We start from the raw sequence: 14,937 nt of genomic DNA on the forward strand, positions 1-14,937 counted from the left end.
TCTATCCTTAAAACACTTTTCCATGCGATGTAGATTTTAATGATGTTAGAATTATTAAGTACCAAAGTCAATTTTAATGTATTTGAAATCTTTGCTGAAAATTTTCCGAAAACCAAACAAGGATCTTTAGAAGTCCTGGAGGAGGGTCTTAATATTTAACTTATTCTATAGTTATATTATCTTAATCTATAATTATACCATAAATGTAATGGTATGGAATAATATAATTTATATTATATACAAAAATCATATTTCCATTGATACCTCATTTTTTCTAAGGATATCAAATTGAGACAAAAAATGATCAAAATGTTGCTTCTCAACACTTTTAATACGTTTTTTGTCTGAATTTGATATCCTCAGAAAAACTGTGATATGCTAAAACGAGGAAGAGTACAATTAGACTTAATTTTCTTTGGCTCGGTTATTCGAACGCAATACCGAATCTAACCGATTTGAAAGAATCGAATTTTGTCCCAAAATCAAAATAAAAAATTAATTTTTCTGAAAAGTGTTTTAATAAACATTTTAACCCTGATCCTTATTAATGCATAATACATTTTAAAATTTGAACATGAAAATTTAATATTTCATTTAACAGCATGTGAGACTGTTAGAAATTTAATGGTAATTTTTCGACAACTTTTCTCTTTAAATATTTTTAAAAAATTGGGCTGAAATTTTGTAAGAAAGTCTAAAATGTAATAAAGAAAGGCAAAAATATTAAATAGAATAATATGCAAAAGTTTTGATAATTCAAAAATAAATTATAATAAAACACTTTGAAATTAGTAAAGACGAGAAATTGATCAGAAGTGACAGTGACAACTGATAATTTTAAAAGTAATTTGTAATAATTAATTTTAAAAATATTAAAATTTTTACACTTCACTGACCTTCTATATTGTATATTTTAGACTTTTGTCTAAATTTCAGCTCAATTTATTAAATATTTAAAGAGAAAAGTGGTCGAAAAAATTACCATTGAGAATTTAACAATCACATGCTGTTAAAACCAATCAATTAAAAAATTTTTGTTTTGAAAAACAACCTGATTTTTGTAATAAACCAAATTTTATTGAACCCGTTTTTTTTTAATAAAATGGTATTTGAAAAACCGTTTTTTTAAATGTCGGTATTCAAAAACCGGTTTCAGTTTTAAAACCGAAAACCGAATTCAAACTATGTTTCTGCTAAAATTTTCCAGGGAATCCGAACGCTTATATACAGAAAAGAAAACACTTTCCGAATTTTCCGACGGCGTCTCCAAGAATGCCGTCGCAAAGTTTAATCTTTCGGTTGTATATCAAATTAAATAAAAATTAAAAATGACTATACATCATCATTGACATAGGATTTTTTCTAAAATTTATTTAAATATTTGGTTGACATAAATCTACTAATTTTTTAGTCATTTAACATAACCTAAAAATTCGATTAACTAATAAATTAGCAGTTTTTGACAAAAAATTAGTCAGTATTATTATTATTTATTTAATAAACAATTCATTGCTGTTGAATTAGTCAACAGTGACTAATTCAACTATTATAAATGATTTTTTTAATTTTTACGATGTTGATAAAAAATGTAGATTTTCCAAGTAATACGGTTTGAAAGAGTATAAAAATCTAAACTGGCAAAAACGACAACTTTGAAAAAGAAAAAATAAGCGGAAGACTTTTGTTTTTAATAAAAACTACAAAAGTTACGAAACCTTTGACACTTTAGAGGTAAATTTGAAAAAAATTATCAGAAGGCTTTCGTTTTTAATATAAAAATCTAAATATTCTTGTAGGGGGTGGACAGTTTTGGGAGGAGGGGTGTTCGTCAAAAAACCACATTGTCCACGTTGGGGGGAGGAGGAGGAATTTATTTATTAAAATTTTTTTCCAAAATGTTAGAGGGGAGGAAAAGAAAACGAAATTACAATGTGAATGAAAAAATATCGCAAGTACAAACTATATGGTCATTCAATATAAATATAAATACTATAAAAGTTTTCTTGATTTAAGTAAACATGTCACTAAAATGAGCTTAATACGAATATAAAAGGGTGGTAAAATACATAGAGTTTGTCCACTTGCTTCGGTTTCAATTCTAAAGGGGATGAGAGAGTGAGATGGCATCATGTGAGATTGGGGCGAATAAGAGTGAGAGGGTGAATGAGTTGGGCTATGGTCTGTAACACAGGCAGACGGAGCCAATCAGGACGCAATGCGATTACCTTAACGAGAAATCCGATTACTTATTCATTCGCCTAACTCGAAATCAGTTTAACTAATCGTTTAATTCGGTAGCTACGTACTCGTGCACCAGTCGAGAGTGGGTGGCTCGAATGGTATGGTTGTCAAGGGGGTGGATTGTCTCCCTCTCTCTCTTGCTCTCACTATCTCTCTATTTCTCTCTCTCTCGCTCTCTATGTATCTCTCTCTCACTCACTCATTCCCTTTTTGTATCTCTCTTTCACTCACTCGCTTTCCCTGTCTCTCTTTTACGTACGAAAGCGAGAAACGGAGAGAGAGAGAGAATAAGAGAAATGTGGGAGAGGACGTTTACCGGAGAACGGTTCGAAACGGGGTTGGTGGAGGCCTCATTCAATTCAATTACGTAATGAATTGTCGTGTCTTGAGTAAACACCCTTCCTCACCGCGACTTACTGATGGTGAGGGGGTAGAACGAGGGTGGGCGAAGGGGGGCATTATCCATCCACTGGCGTAGGATAAAATCTTTAACACCATCCAATTTTCTATATTTGTCCTTTTTTCTCACCACCAACTTTTCCCGAAAATAGTCGAACAAATTGTCAATTATTTCAAATTAAATTGCTATTCAAAAAAAAAATAGTTTTAATTTCGTATTTTTTCAAATATCCTGCTTTTTTTAATGTCTGTAATAAGAAATCATTAGTATTTGTTAAACTCCGCCCTCATAGTGGGCGTCAAGAACTAAGCCCCGCCTCGCTCTTCTGTAGGCGTAGTCAAATTGAACATTATCGAATGTTTGTTTACATCCACCGAAAAAAGGGTCCGAGCTTTTGTTTTTAACGCTTACTATGGAGGCGGAGTCTAACTAATCTAGTAGTATTTAATTTATATTTCTATTTATATTCTGTGAGTGGATTTAGGTTACGAAGAAAGTGGGAGGAGCTACTTAGTTAGTAGTCTTAAGAGGGAGTGTCTACTTATTCATCACCCCTACAGTAGGTGGGCTACTCGTTCATTACGCCTTAAGTGGGAGTGACTGTCTATTTGTCATGCCTTAAGTAGGCGTTATTATATATCGTCCCGCCTCAAGTGGGCGTGGTTATTAATTCTTCACGCCTACATGAGTGGTTACGCACTAAGTGGGAGTGACTGTCCATTTATCACGCCTTATGAAGGCGTTTCTATCTACCGTCCCGCCTCAAGTGGGCGTGGCTATAAATCCTTCACGCCTACATGAGTTGTTACGCCCGAAGTGGGAGTGGAGTGACTGTCTAGTTGTCACGCCTTAAGTAGGCGTCGCTATGTGCCGTCCCTCCTCCAGTGGGCGTGACGCCTATTCTCCACGCCTATAGTAGAAGATGGCTACGCCCCAAGTGGGAGTGGCTTCCTATTTATCACGCCTTAAGTAGGAGGAGCAACAAAAAACTCACTACAATTTCATTTCTCGTATCTACAATTTGAATTTAAAAGTACTGCAATTAATTTTTTTCAAATAATTTTTTTTGGGTTTCTTTTTTTAAATTTTACCAATAAAAATTGAGAGATACACATTGCTGTAATTCGTTTCAAGAGAAGGGGGATGGAAAAGAGATTTATGTATAGACGCCAATGTAAAGCCGGCCTGAATCAATCTGCACCGGTTGCCTACGTTTCATCCGCAGCCCTTACCTCACTCTCCCTTGCTCACAGGTCCACTATCGAAATATATACATATATATACACACTTGTATATATATATTGAATAATCCGGTAACGTTTCCTGTATCTGTAGTTTCCGGTCGCGCGCGCGAGTGCATCCTCAATTGGATAATTACTGAATTTGCACAAGCCGAGTCTATTTCAAATAATATTCCTATACTCAGATTGAAATTGAAATTTCTTATTTTCTCGGGATATTTACATTTTCTTGAATGTTTGTATCATGTCTATTTGGTATTCAAAAAGTAATTTGTGTTTTATTATATGTCTGTATTTTATTATTTATTATGACAATTATGAACTGTCGATGAATAATAAAAGTGAAATTGAATTATAATTAAATATTATCATTTGAATATCGTAATGAATTAATTATTAATAAATTGTATTAATTAACTATTCTAATTTTTTTAATTATTTCAAGAATATAAAATTATTGTAAAGAAAAAAATTTATTAAGTAATATTGAAATTATTCAGTATTTTTGTATAACTAATTAAGAAATTAAATAATTAGTAAAATTGACAAGTATATTAAGTTAATAAAAAAATTAGAATTGAATTAAATAACAAAAATTTTAATCTAAATAATTTAAATTTAAAATAAGTTTAATTTTAATCATAATAAAAATTACCTAAAATAAAAAAGGTAATTTAATTAAAAAATTTATTTTCAGTAAAGGAAATGTTCAATTTAATTAATAATTTAATAAATAATTAAATACATTAGTTTTCCATAATTCGATAGTTATTAATTATATAATCAAAAGTTTAATTAAATCTTTTAATTAATCTTGTAGCAGTAGAAATATTGAATTCGATTGGCAAAATAATTTTGTTTAGGAGATAATTTCAGAGTTGACAACATGACAAAGTAATCATGGCTCTCTTTCGGAACAAATTCCAAATTTTTGGTATGAATTCATTTAAGGTAAAATGAGTACAATTTTTATTATTCCCTTATACTTTTTTTTACCAATTTGGAAATATATTTTTTATAAAAAAAATGAAAATTGTTTTTAATTTCAGAATAATTTTCAATATGGAGAATTTTTAGAAACAAGACAAAATTCTTGTGCTCAATTTGCAAAGAGAGATTTAAAATATTTTTGGAATAAAAAGCAAAAGTCAGAACCAATTTCAAAAAGTGACTACAATTCAATTAGACCACTTGATAATCCCTGTGTACATTCTTCAAAGTACTGTGAAGGTTAATTTTCTAATTTGACAGTTAAAAAAATTATGATTAAAATAATATTGAAAAATAACAACTAATAAATTACAATTAAAATTATTTTTAAATAATTTTAAATTGTATTTAATCGCATTTTTAAAACATTCAATCAGATTTAAATAAGAAAAAAAAGGAAAAAATTTGCAAGCCACATGAATCGTTTTGGGATTATTTATTCGGGGAACCGAAATTAAAATCACTTCCCAATGATTGTTCTAATCGTAAATCGGAATATATATGCGACAAAAAATTAAAGTTAGCAAAACATTTTTGTGATATATAAAAATTAGCTAACATATAACCAATAAACTATAAATAATAAAATTGTTCATTATTTTTAATATTTCTTTAATATTTTTTTAAACTAAATCATAAAATTGATAAATCATTTTATAAGTATTTTAATGTCATAATTTACCAAAAAAGTAATAATTTTATAATATCATAACTATTAGAATACTAATAGTAAAATTATAATAAATAATTTTCTAATTAATTTTTAGTGAAGAAGCAGATCCGAGATTAACTGATCCTCGTTATACAAAGAAAGATATTCATTTATTTAGCGAACATAAAAGACAATTGTCGAATATTTGCACTGAACGCGAACCCCAACCCAAACCACCTCCACCTTATAAAATTCCCACAGCAGTTTTAAGTTCAAGAATTGCGACTGCAATTGGAGGTCACACTTGTGTTCATATTCCACTGCCATCGAAGGGAGATAATTGTAAAATAAAGTCAGTTTTCTTATTTTATTTATGCATTTCACTAAAATTTTATTCTATTTTTCTACTTAACGAATTTAAAAAAAAATAAAATAAAAACAATAGAAAAAATTCCAATTAGCCTAGTGGTAAAGTGCTCGACTGTTGTATTCAGCAATCGCGAGATCGAATCTTGACGTTTTAAAATTTTCTCAGAATTTTAAAACAATAAACATTATTTAAAAATAAATTAAATATTATCAAAAATAAAAATAATGATTAAAATGATATTTGTAAAAATAATGAAAATAGTAATAGAAATAATTATTATTTTTAATTTATTTTATTACCATTTTTTAATAGATAATAATAATGATAATATTAATAATAATACCTAAGAATAACAATCATAATTATTAATATTATTTATTTAAAATATAATTTATTTGATTTTAATTTAATAGATTTAAAGTTTAATTATTTATTATATTATAAATAAATAATTTAAATATTAATTTAATATTCCTTATTTTAAGGTAATACAGTAATTAAACCATTTGTTAAAAATATATAATAATTAAAATATTTTTTTTTTAAATTAATAAAATAAATTAAAGTTAATAAATATAATTTAGGTGCACTGAACCAGAACCGTTTTGGATTCCTTATATGGAATTTCGACCTAAGGAACGTTTGAGAAATCCTTTTACATGCGAAGGTGGAAAAAAAGTTGAAGACGTCCTGCGTCCAATTAATAAAAATTTCTATCCCAGTGGAATGCCATCATTTAGTACGAAAAATATTGAACCTGACGCTGAGAAGCCAAAAAAATTTTCACCATGTCCTTCGAGTTCAGAGGACGAAAGTTTCGCCAACACTTGTAAGGGACGTAAAAAATTATCAAGGACGGAGAGATTAAAAATTCTCACTTCCGGAAGAGAGGGAGTGTACAAACCAATTAAATAATTCAATAAAAATCTCAAAGTATTTATTCCGAATAATAAAATAAAATTTTTGACTGCATTTTATATTTTTATATTAGTTATTAACTAATTAACTAACTAAATTAACTAAAAAACCAACTTATAATTGTTATATTATTTAAATAATTTAAATAATTTTTACAGAAAATTTATTATTGGATGGACGTAAAACTAATATTATACCTATTATTATAATTTTATTTTTTTTAATTATAATAATTATTTAAATTATTTAAATTTATTATAATTTATTAAATTATTATAATTTTAATCATAATAATTAAAATTAAAAATTAAATTAAATTAATTAAAAAATAAATATATATGTAATTAATTTGATAAGGAAGAATAATGAATACAAAATTGCGTGTAAATAGATATTGTGCAGGCGCAATTCTAACAAGGCGCTCTTTTTAATTCGTATTCTCTTTAAAAAAAAGAAACTCGTTCTAAAAATAAGAAAAGAATGAAAAGTTCCCTTAGAGTTAAGTTACTATCACTAATTCATACAATTTTTACTAATTAATTACTAGTAGATTAAAAATGGCAGAAATATTTTTTGAATTAAAAATTCAGCTTATAGAGAAATCTACCTTATCGACAAACGTTAACACTTGAGGAAGGGAGAGAATATTCTCCCCCCTTTGTTTATTCCCGGAAAATTTCTGCGATTGGCAATTTTTTAGGTTATGTGTCTCTCTGGCGATACGAAAAAAAAGTTGAATATGAATTTGCTGTGAATTTCAACAAAAAATAAATACAAAATTAAAATAGTGAGTAAATTTTTTTTTCTCGTCTATTTGTGCGTGAGAGACGCAAATGTCTCGTAAAGGAACAACATCGGTTTATAGATCAAAACAAATTCCGCGGATATTTCAACGTCAACGAACAGCAACAAATGCTCGTTCCTGGTTAACCTCATTGATTCCCGAGGACGGTATTTCACTACGTGAACAATCAGTCGATCAAGCACATTATGATCTTATTCCAGGACCATCGTTCGATTATTATCATGTGCAACAAGAAAATGAGAAAAAAGAAGTATCAAGTCGATCGACAATGGTTAATAAGGAATTTATTGAGAAAACGTGGAACGACGAGAGCTGTCAGGTATTTTTTTTTTTTTTTTTTGTTTTCATTTATTTTCTCCCACAATAATTTCTCTTTTCATAAAAATATTATCAACATTTTAAGTACTTTTTTTCATTTTACGATTTTCTCTCTTGTCTTTCTTTGTTTTCTACGGAATTCGAGAGTCTAAAATAGTTCAATTTTTTGGAGTTTTTTTTTCCTTAAATTCTAAAGCTGAGACAAAGCGAAAGGTTCCAAGTTGTGTGTTCCTAACTTTTGGTTTTCAATGAATAAGTTTTATTTCTTCGATTAAAAATTAATAAATTAAAATGTTTTCCATATATAGATTTATTGTTAATAAAAAACACTAAAAACTTATTTTTTAATTGTATGATTATTAATAAAATTATTAAATTGTATTTAAGAAATCAATTGTAAATTTTTTAAGCAACTATTATAATAAATTCAAATATTTTCATAAATAATAACATACTTCGGAAGAATTCAATTATTTTTATAATTATAATAAAAAATTCTGCAAAAATTTAAATATTTTTAAGAAAATTTTAATACAATTTCACGAAAAAACTCAATTATTTCTCAAATTGTCTGTAAAATCTAAAATTTCTTGTAAAATATTAAAATATTGTATAAAAATTAGAAAATGATACAATTTGTTTATAAAAATTTAATTGTATCAATTTTTTAATAACATTTTTGAAAAATTAAATTTCATTTTATAGATTCTAGAAATTAGTTTTTTAGAATTTTAAATACAAATTTCTTTAAAGAATTCAACTATATTCAAAAATTATAATTAAATTATTCGCAAAATTTCAATTATTTCAATTATATATTAATAATTTAACAAGAAAAAAATTGCCATCAAGGAGAATCGAACCCTAAGGATAAATTTCGCAGTCATTAACTTTTCCAACTCGACCACTTCACACGTAGAAAGGAAATATTTTTGAATTAAAAATTGTATCATTTTTTATTGTAAAATGAACTCAAATGAACAGGGAAAGAATTTTTTACACTGAAAATTTGCAAATACGAAAAAATTTCCAAAAATATAATGAAATTGAGTAAAATTTGCATTTTTTCTTCTCTAGATAAATGAAGATAGCACGGGAACGCAAAGTATGGACTCAATGGAAAGGACCGGTGACGCAAATATTGAACAGTGGTTTAAAGTCCGAACTGATTCCGTATCGAGCATCGATCTCGAGGGCATGAAAAATATGCCAAGCTACTTGGCCGATGAATTGTCGCACAATTTTCTCGAGAAGGATTCAAATTCCCTCTCGTACGATCCAATACTTCATGAACTTCAAAACGATAAATTATTGGACACATGCACAAAAGATGACGAATTCATTTTACCTGAATTTGCCCTCGATCCACTGGAACTCACACCCGATATGATGGTGGCTGGTGAAATTCTACCCTCGACCAGTGCATTAAATGTCACCCACGATTCATGTTTACCAGTCCAACAACAACAACAAACCAATTCACTAAACGCCGATCACGATCTTTGCGATAAAGCCACACAATGCCATACTCGCGATTTCGACAACACAAATCTCGAATCATTAACGAAAAATGTTGTCAATAATCCGGAGAATTATCTCACCGAATTGAAGAGTATCGATCTTAATGAATTCACCGATTCGGAAATTGATCCAAAGGCAAATTTCAAGACACGAGATGTTAATAATATGATGAAAAAAATTTCCGACATGCAAGTTGTTTTGAGGGACGATGCAATGGTTGACACGTCGGATGGTGTTATGGCAGTTGTTGCAATATCGACAGATAAAATTTCAAATTTAACACAAATTGTCATTAATAATGGCACTGAGGAGCAGATTTATCAGGGTAAAACGTCGGAATTAATTGAGGCGACTGGAAATTTTTCGACAATTGACGCACAGAATATGTGGCAAGGAGCAGGGATTGAGAATGATGCTGAGAATATGACAATCAATAAACATGATATTCTAATAACGAGTGCACTTGAGGATTTGGGTATTACTGATGATATGCTGCAGCCAGTGTCAATTGCTGATCAAGGAAAAACTTGGATTTGTCCCAAAAAAGAGTGCCATCGTTATTTCAATCGTCTTTATGCCCTCAAGAGTCATTTACTGACTCACTACGGAGTGAGACCATTCAAGGTATTATTTACTACTACAGAATTGACATAAAAATTTAATTTTCTTTTTCCCTGACCCTAAAGAATATTCTGATTCACTCTAAAAATTATTAGATACTCAAAAAGAATTTTATATTACATTTATTTACGAATTTCTTCAAAAGTAAAATTATTCGAAAACATCAATATTTTCATTAAAAAAAAAATTTAATAATTATTATTTTTCCATAGAAATTAAAACTCTTTAAAAGATTAAAATTCAAACCTTTTTGAAATTCAACAAATTATAATAATTAAAGTTTCTCAAAAATTAAATTATCATAAAGAATTTTACCAACAAATTAAATAATTGAATTCTTTCGACGAATTTTAATAAAATTTTTAAGAATAATTACATTTTTCGAGGAATTTTTGCAAAGTATTTTAAAATACATTGAAATGTTGACAAGAAATTTATAAAAAATTTTAAGAATAATTTAATTATTTCGAGAAATTTTATTGAATATAATTGAATTAATGGGGAAGATTCAAAATAATAGAAATTCTGTAAAGAAATTTAGCAAAATTTGTATGAATAAGTGAATTCAGATATTTTATTAAAATTGAATTGAAAATAATTGAATTCTTGCAAAGAATGTTAAAATAATTGAAATTGACAAGAAATTTATAAAATTTTTTAAGAATATTTGAATTATTTCGAGAAATTTTGTTAAAAATAATAGATTTCATGCTTCAAATTAAAAATAATTGAAATTCTGCAAAGATATTTATCATAATATTCAAGAATAATTGAATTTAAATATTTTATTAAAATTGTATTGAAAATAATTTAATTCTTGCAAAGAATGTTAAAATAATTGAAGTCTTGACAAGAAATTTATAAAAAAAAATTTGAGAATAATTGAATTCTTTGGAGAAATTTTATTGAAAATTGAAAGTTTCTAAATTAATAATTGACGTTTTCAGTGTGACTTTGAGGGATGCTCCTGGGCCTTCTACTCCGAATTCAAATTAAAACGACACAGAGAGACGCATCTGAAAAAGAAGGATTACGTTTGTGAGGAGGCCGATTGTCAACGGCGATTCACGACAATCTACAATCTTTGGAGTCACAAAAAATTGCACGAACGACCGAATAGAATTATTTGTCATGTGCCTGAGTGTGATGAGAAATTTCAAACGAAACGTGCCCTTGAAATTCACATGAAGTCACACGATCAACGACACGCGCCATATCAATGTAAACACGAGGGTTGCGGTAAGCGTTATTACAGCAGCAATGCACTGTCCTCGCATCAACGCTGCCACAGTTACAAGGAGACGGACATCAAATGTTCATGGCCAGGTTGCGGTAAGGTTTTCGATAAACCCTGTCGTCTCAAGGCGCACACACGCTCTCACACCGGTTGCAAGCCCTATTCGTGCACCTTTCCCGGTTGCCAGTGGGCCTTCGCCTCTTCGAGTAAATTAAAACGACATCAGAAGAAGCACACGAACGATAGGAAATTCGTTTGTGAAGTCGCGTCCTGTGGAAAGGCTTTCATGCGATCGGAACATCTCAAAGAGCACAGGTTCGTTTTTTCCTCCTTTCTCTGAATTTTAGAATTTTTTTTTTAGATTCTACTTTTCCTGACTTTTTCCTGAATTCCTTGATATCCCTGACTAATTCAACTTTCCCTGAGTTAAGTCAAAATTCTTCCGATTTTAAGTAGAAAAAAATCTTTTGTTCACAGATTAACCCATTCTTTGGAGAGATATTTCCAATGCTACGTGTGCAATTCACGCTTCTCAGCAAAGAGCAGTCTCTACGTTCACATCAAGAAACACCATTCAAAAGTCGATTCAAGTAAATTAATCGCCTCAGGCGAGAGTCCGCCGGGCGATTTTCTATCATCCGAAGCGAATCAACAAAATGATGATCTCGATCTCGAGACCGAATTACAAACGGAAATAATAAGTCGCGAAATTTTCGGCTCTACGGACACAACTTTACACATTGAGCCAAATACAGAAGCAATTGTAGCAAAAAATTCACTTCCATGTCCCGTGGAGACGTGCACAAGAAGTTACACGACAAAATCATCTCTTCGCGCTCACGTACAAAAAATGCACGGTTCATCGATTCTCGAGGACGATGTCGCTAGAGTCGAGTTGCCTGAGAATGTTGCCGATTCAAATAATGCCGATTTCATTGTCTACACGCCCTATTCAATGTCGCAGCCGAATAATGATCAAATGATCATGGTCGCGCCATGTGACGCCGTTGTTTTCAGCTCGTCAGAGAATAACGACATTCTCAATGAGACGGACAGTTTGAAAGTTGGCGGCGCTTCGGTGCTGAAGCGTAAAATTGAAAATCAACGACGCAATAATCAGGGTTCGGCGAGGACCGGTCTAACTTATGCGGACGTTTTTAAATTGAAGGAACAAAATGCCGAGAGTGAAGAGACGGCCGTTGTTGGCGCACAGGACGTTATTTTGGGATCGTCCGATCTCGGTGAAGGTTTTCTCTTCACTGAGGACATACCCTCGATGTACTTTCAGGACGAGTGTCAGGTACTTTTACTAGATCCAGTCACTGCGGAGAATACAATCAATTTGCGTGATATCGTTTAAATTAGTTTCTTTGGTTACTGAAACTTCACTTGTTTTTATATTCTTTTTCTTCTTTTTACCTCCAGTTTAAAAATCTATTGTCCGTCGGCCTTAAATTCTAGGAAACGAGCTATGAGACAGAAAAGGACAGGTATTCTCTGTCCTTTTCTATCTCGTTCTCCCTTCCGTAGCCAACTTCATTCTGTTGAAACCTTTTTTCACTAAAGAAAACTTCCCAACCCTGACGCAGTACCACAAGTCATTTAAAAAGAAGAAGAAAAGAAACAGAACTGCAAACTAACAACTTTATCAAACAAATTGATAAAAACAAGTAAAGTATTTTCTATAAAAATTATTTTACTAATAAGAAAATTTTTTTCTTTATCAATAATATTTTTTCGTAATTAAAAAACTTAAAACCTCTTCAAAGGTTGAAAATACCCTAAAAACTAAATAACTTTTATCGAAAAGAAACATTAACGCAAACTGTTGTATTTTTCCTATATTGAAAACAATAACGAGTCATATTCTTATTTTTTACGCGATTCAAAACTTCAATAAAAATTGACAAGATTTTTTTTTTTAATAATTCAACTCAATTAAATTGCAAAGACAATTTAGAGTCAATTGTATATTTTAAAGTTTCATGTTAAATAAGAATAATGTATTTTAATGCTTTATTAGATAATAAGTTCATTAATTTTTACTATATATATAAAAACTATATATAGAAAAAAATTAATCATAAATAATTCTCTTCGTGATAAAAAAGAATGCATATTATACGACGGGGGGAAAAAATTCAAATCGTGACAAATCAAATTTGTTCGATAATTTTTTCTTTTTCTTTTGTGTCGGGAATTTTAGTTTTTTTTTCTTGTTTTTGGTAATTAAAATTATCAATTATTAGATATTTTATAGTTAGAAACTTATTTAGGTAGCATATATATATAAAAAAAAATATATAAATGTCGACAAAGTCATCTGCGCATTCTATTTCGAAAATATTGGACATTTAAAGAATATCAAATTTACATATTTTACAAGAATTTATGATGAGAAAAAAAAACATTGTCTATTATGTAAACAATCTTTTTTACTATTGCGTAATTCAATAATTTTGAGTAAAACGACGAAAAAAAAAGAAATTGATCACACAATTACGTAAGTTTAAAGAGAGAGAGATTTCTGTGATTTTAGCTATTACGTAAAAATATTAAGTTCTTTAATATTTAATCTAGTTTCTTTGTTCATAAAAAATTGTTTTTGATCTCAAAAAAAGGAAGAAAAATTACTTCTATTTGCATCCTCATAGGATTTTTTGTGTAATTCATTTATATTATTAATATTTTGATTGTGGCGCAGAAGACTCAATGCTTGTTTTTAATTTAAAAATTTTTCAATGAGCAGAGAATAATTTTAGAATTATAATGTGGCAAAATTGAGAACAGGAGAAAGTAAAGGATTTTTCCTCAGAAAAAAAATATAAAAATGTTTAATTGTTATTTATTATGTCAATTAATTGTTAATTATCGTTAACGTAAATTTAATTAATTTTTGAAGATATTTGAATTTGTTTTTCTGATGTGAAAATTATTTCTACTTGAAATTGTGTGTTTGTGTATGAAATTGTTCAACTTTAAAAAAATGTAAGCTACGTTAAATATTTACATTTAATTGTTAATTTTCAAATTATGATTTTAAATTCATTTTTAATTTCAAAGTGATTTAAAATTTTTTTCTTTTTGTTTCTTTCGAATTTGCTTGAGGAAAAATCCACAAGACTTCAATTATAGGATTTAGATCTTTCAATAGATTTTAAAATGATCTGTGATCCGAAGGCTTTTGACTACTGAGCCTATAAGAAAAAACACCACACATGTGTACATCTCATTATCGTTTTAAATCGTTATTTTATTAATAAAAAACAAAATGTTGATATTTTTCTATGAAATTACGTTGTCTTTTTTATGTAATAACCTATTACATGTTTAGAAATTTATATTGCTGATAATTAATTCATATAATTATACCGGGAATCTAACGCATGCTTAAGGAATTTTTCTTTCTGTTAATTGCCTTCCTCGTGTGCGTCATATTTTCAAAAATATTTCTTTAGACAGAAGAAAAAATGATCTAAAGATTGAAAATTTACAACAGTTATAACGGAATCTAAATTTTTTAAATAATTTTTTACAGGTTTCGTCTAAAATCAGCAGTTAAGGGTATTTTTACTTAATGATGAATAATTTCCACCCAGATCCAAATTCCAATAATTCCCTAA

At 28.9% G+C, this 14,937-nt stretch overlaps 2 protein-coding genes across 2 annotated transcripts; both read left to right on the forward strand.

The window, feature by feature from the left end:
- The first annotated feature begins 4,782 nt into the window (after positions 1-4,782).
- Positions 4,783-6,809, forward strand: LOC122511910. The gene is made up of 5 exons (XM_043627478.1): positions 4,783-4,833; positions 4,932-5,112; positions 5,250-5,391; positions 5,640-5,876; positions 6,479-6,809. The coding sequence occupies exons 1-5, from the start codon at positions 4,783-4,785 to the stop codon at positions 6,807-6,809; spliced, it is 942 nt and encodes a 313-aa protein (XP_043483413.1).
- A 679-nt stretch (positions 6,810-7,488) lies between these two features.
- Positions 7,489-14,607, forward strand: LOC122511753. Its single transcript, XM_043627201.1, has 4 exons — positions 7,489-7,936; positions 9,013-10,080; positions 11,025-11,629; positions 11,792-14,607. Exons 1-4 carry the CDS (start codon positions 7,646-7,648, stop codon positions 12,672-12,674), a joined length of 2,847 nt encoding a protein of 948 aa, XP_043483136.1. The 5' UTR covers positions 7,489-7,645; the 3' UTR covers positions 12,675-14,607.
- The last annotated feature ends 330 nt before the right edge of the window (positions 14,608-14,937 follow it).

This window comes from Leptopilina heterotoma, unplaced genomic scaffold, assembly GCF_015476425.1.
Source record: "Leptopilina heterotoma isolate Lh14 unplaced genomic scaffold, ASM1547642v1 Lhet_90, whole genome shotgun sequence".
NCBI classification, from domain to species: domain Eukaryota; kingdom Metazoa; phylum Arthropoda; class Insecta; order Hymenoptera; family Figitidae; genus Leptopilina; species Leptopilina heterotoma.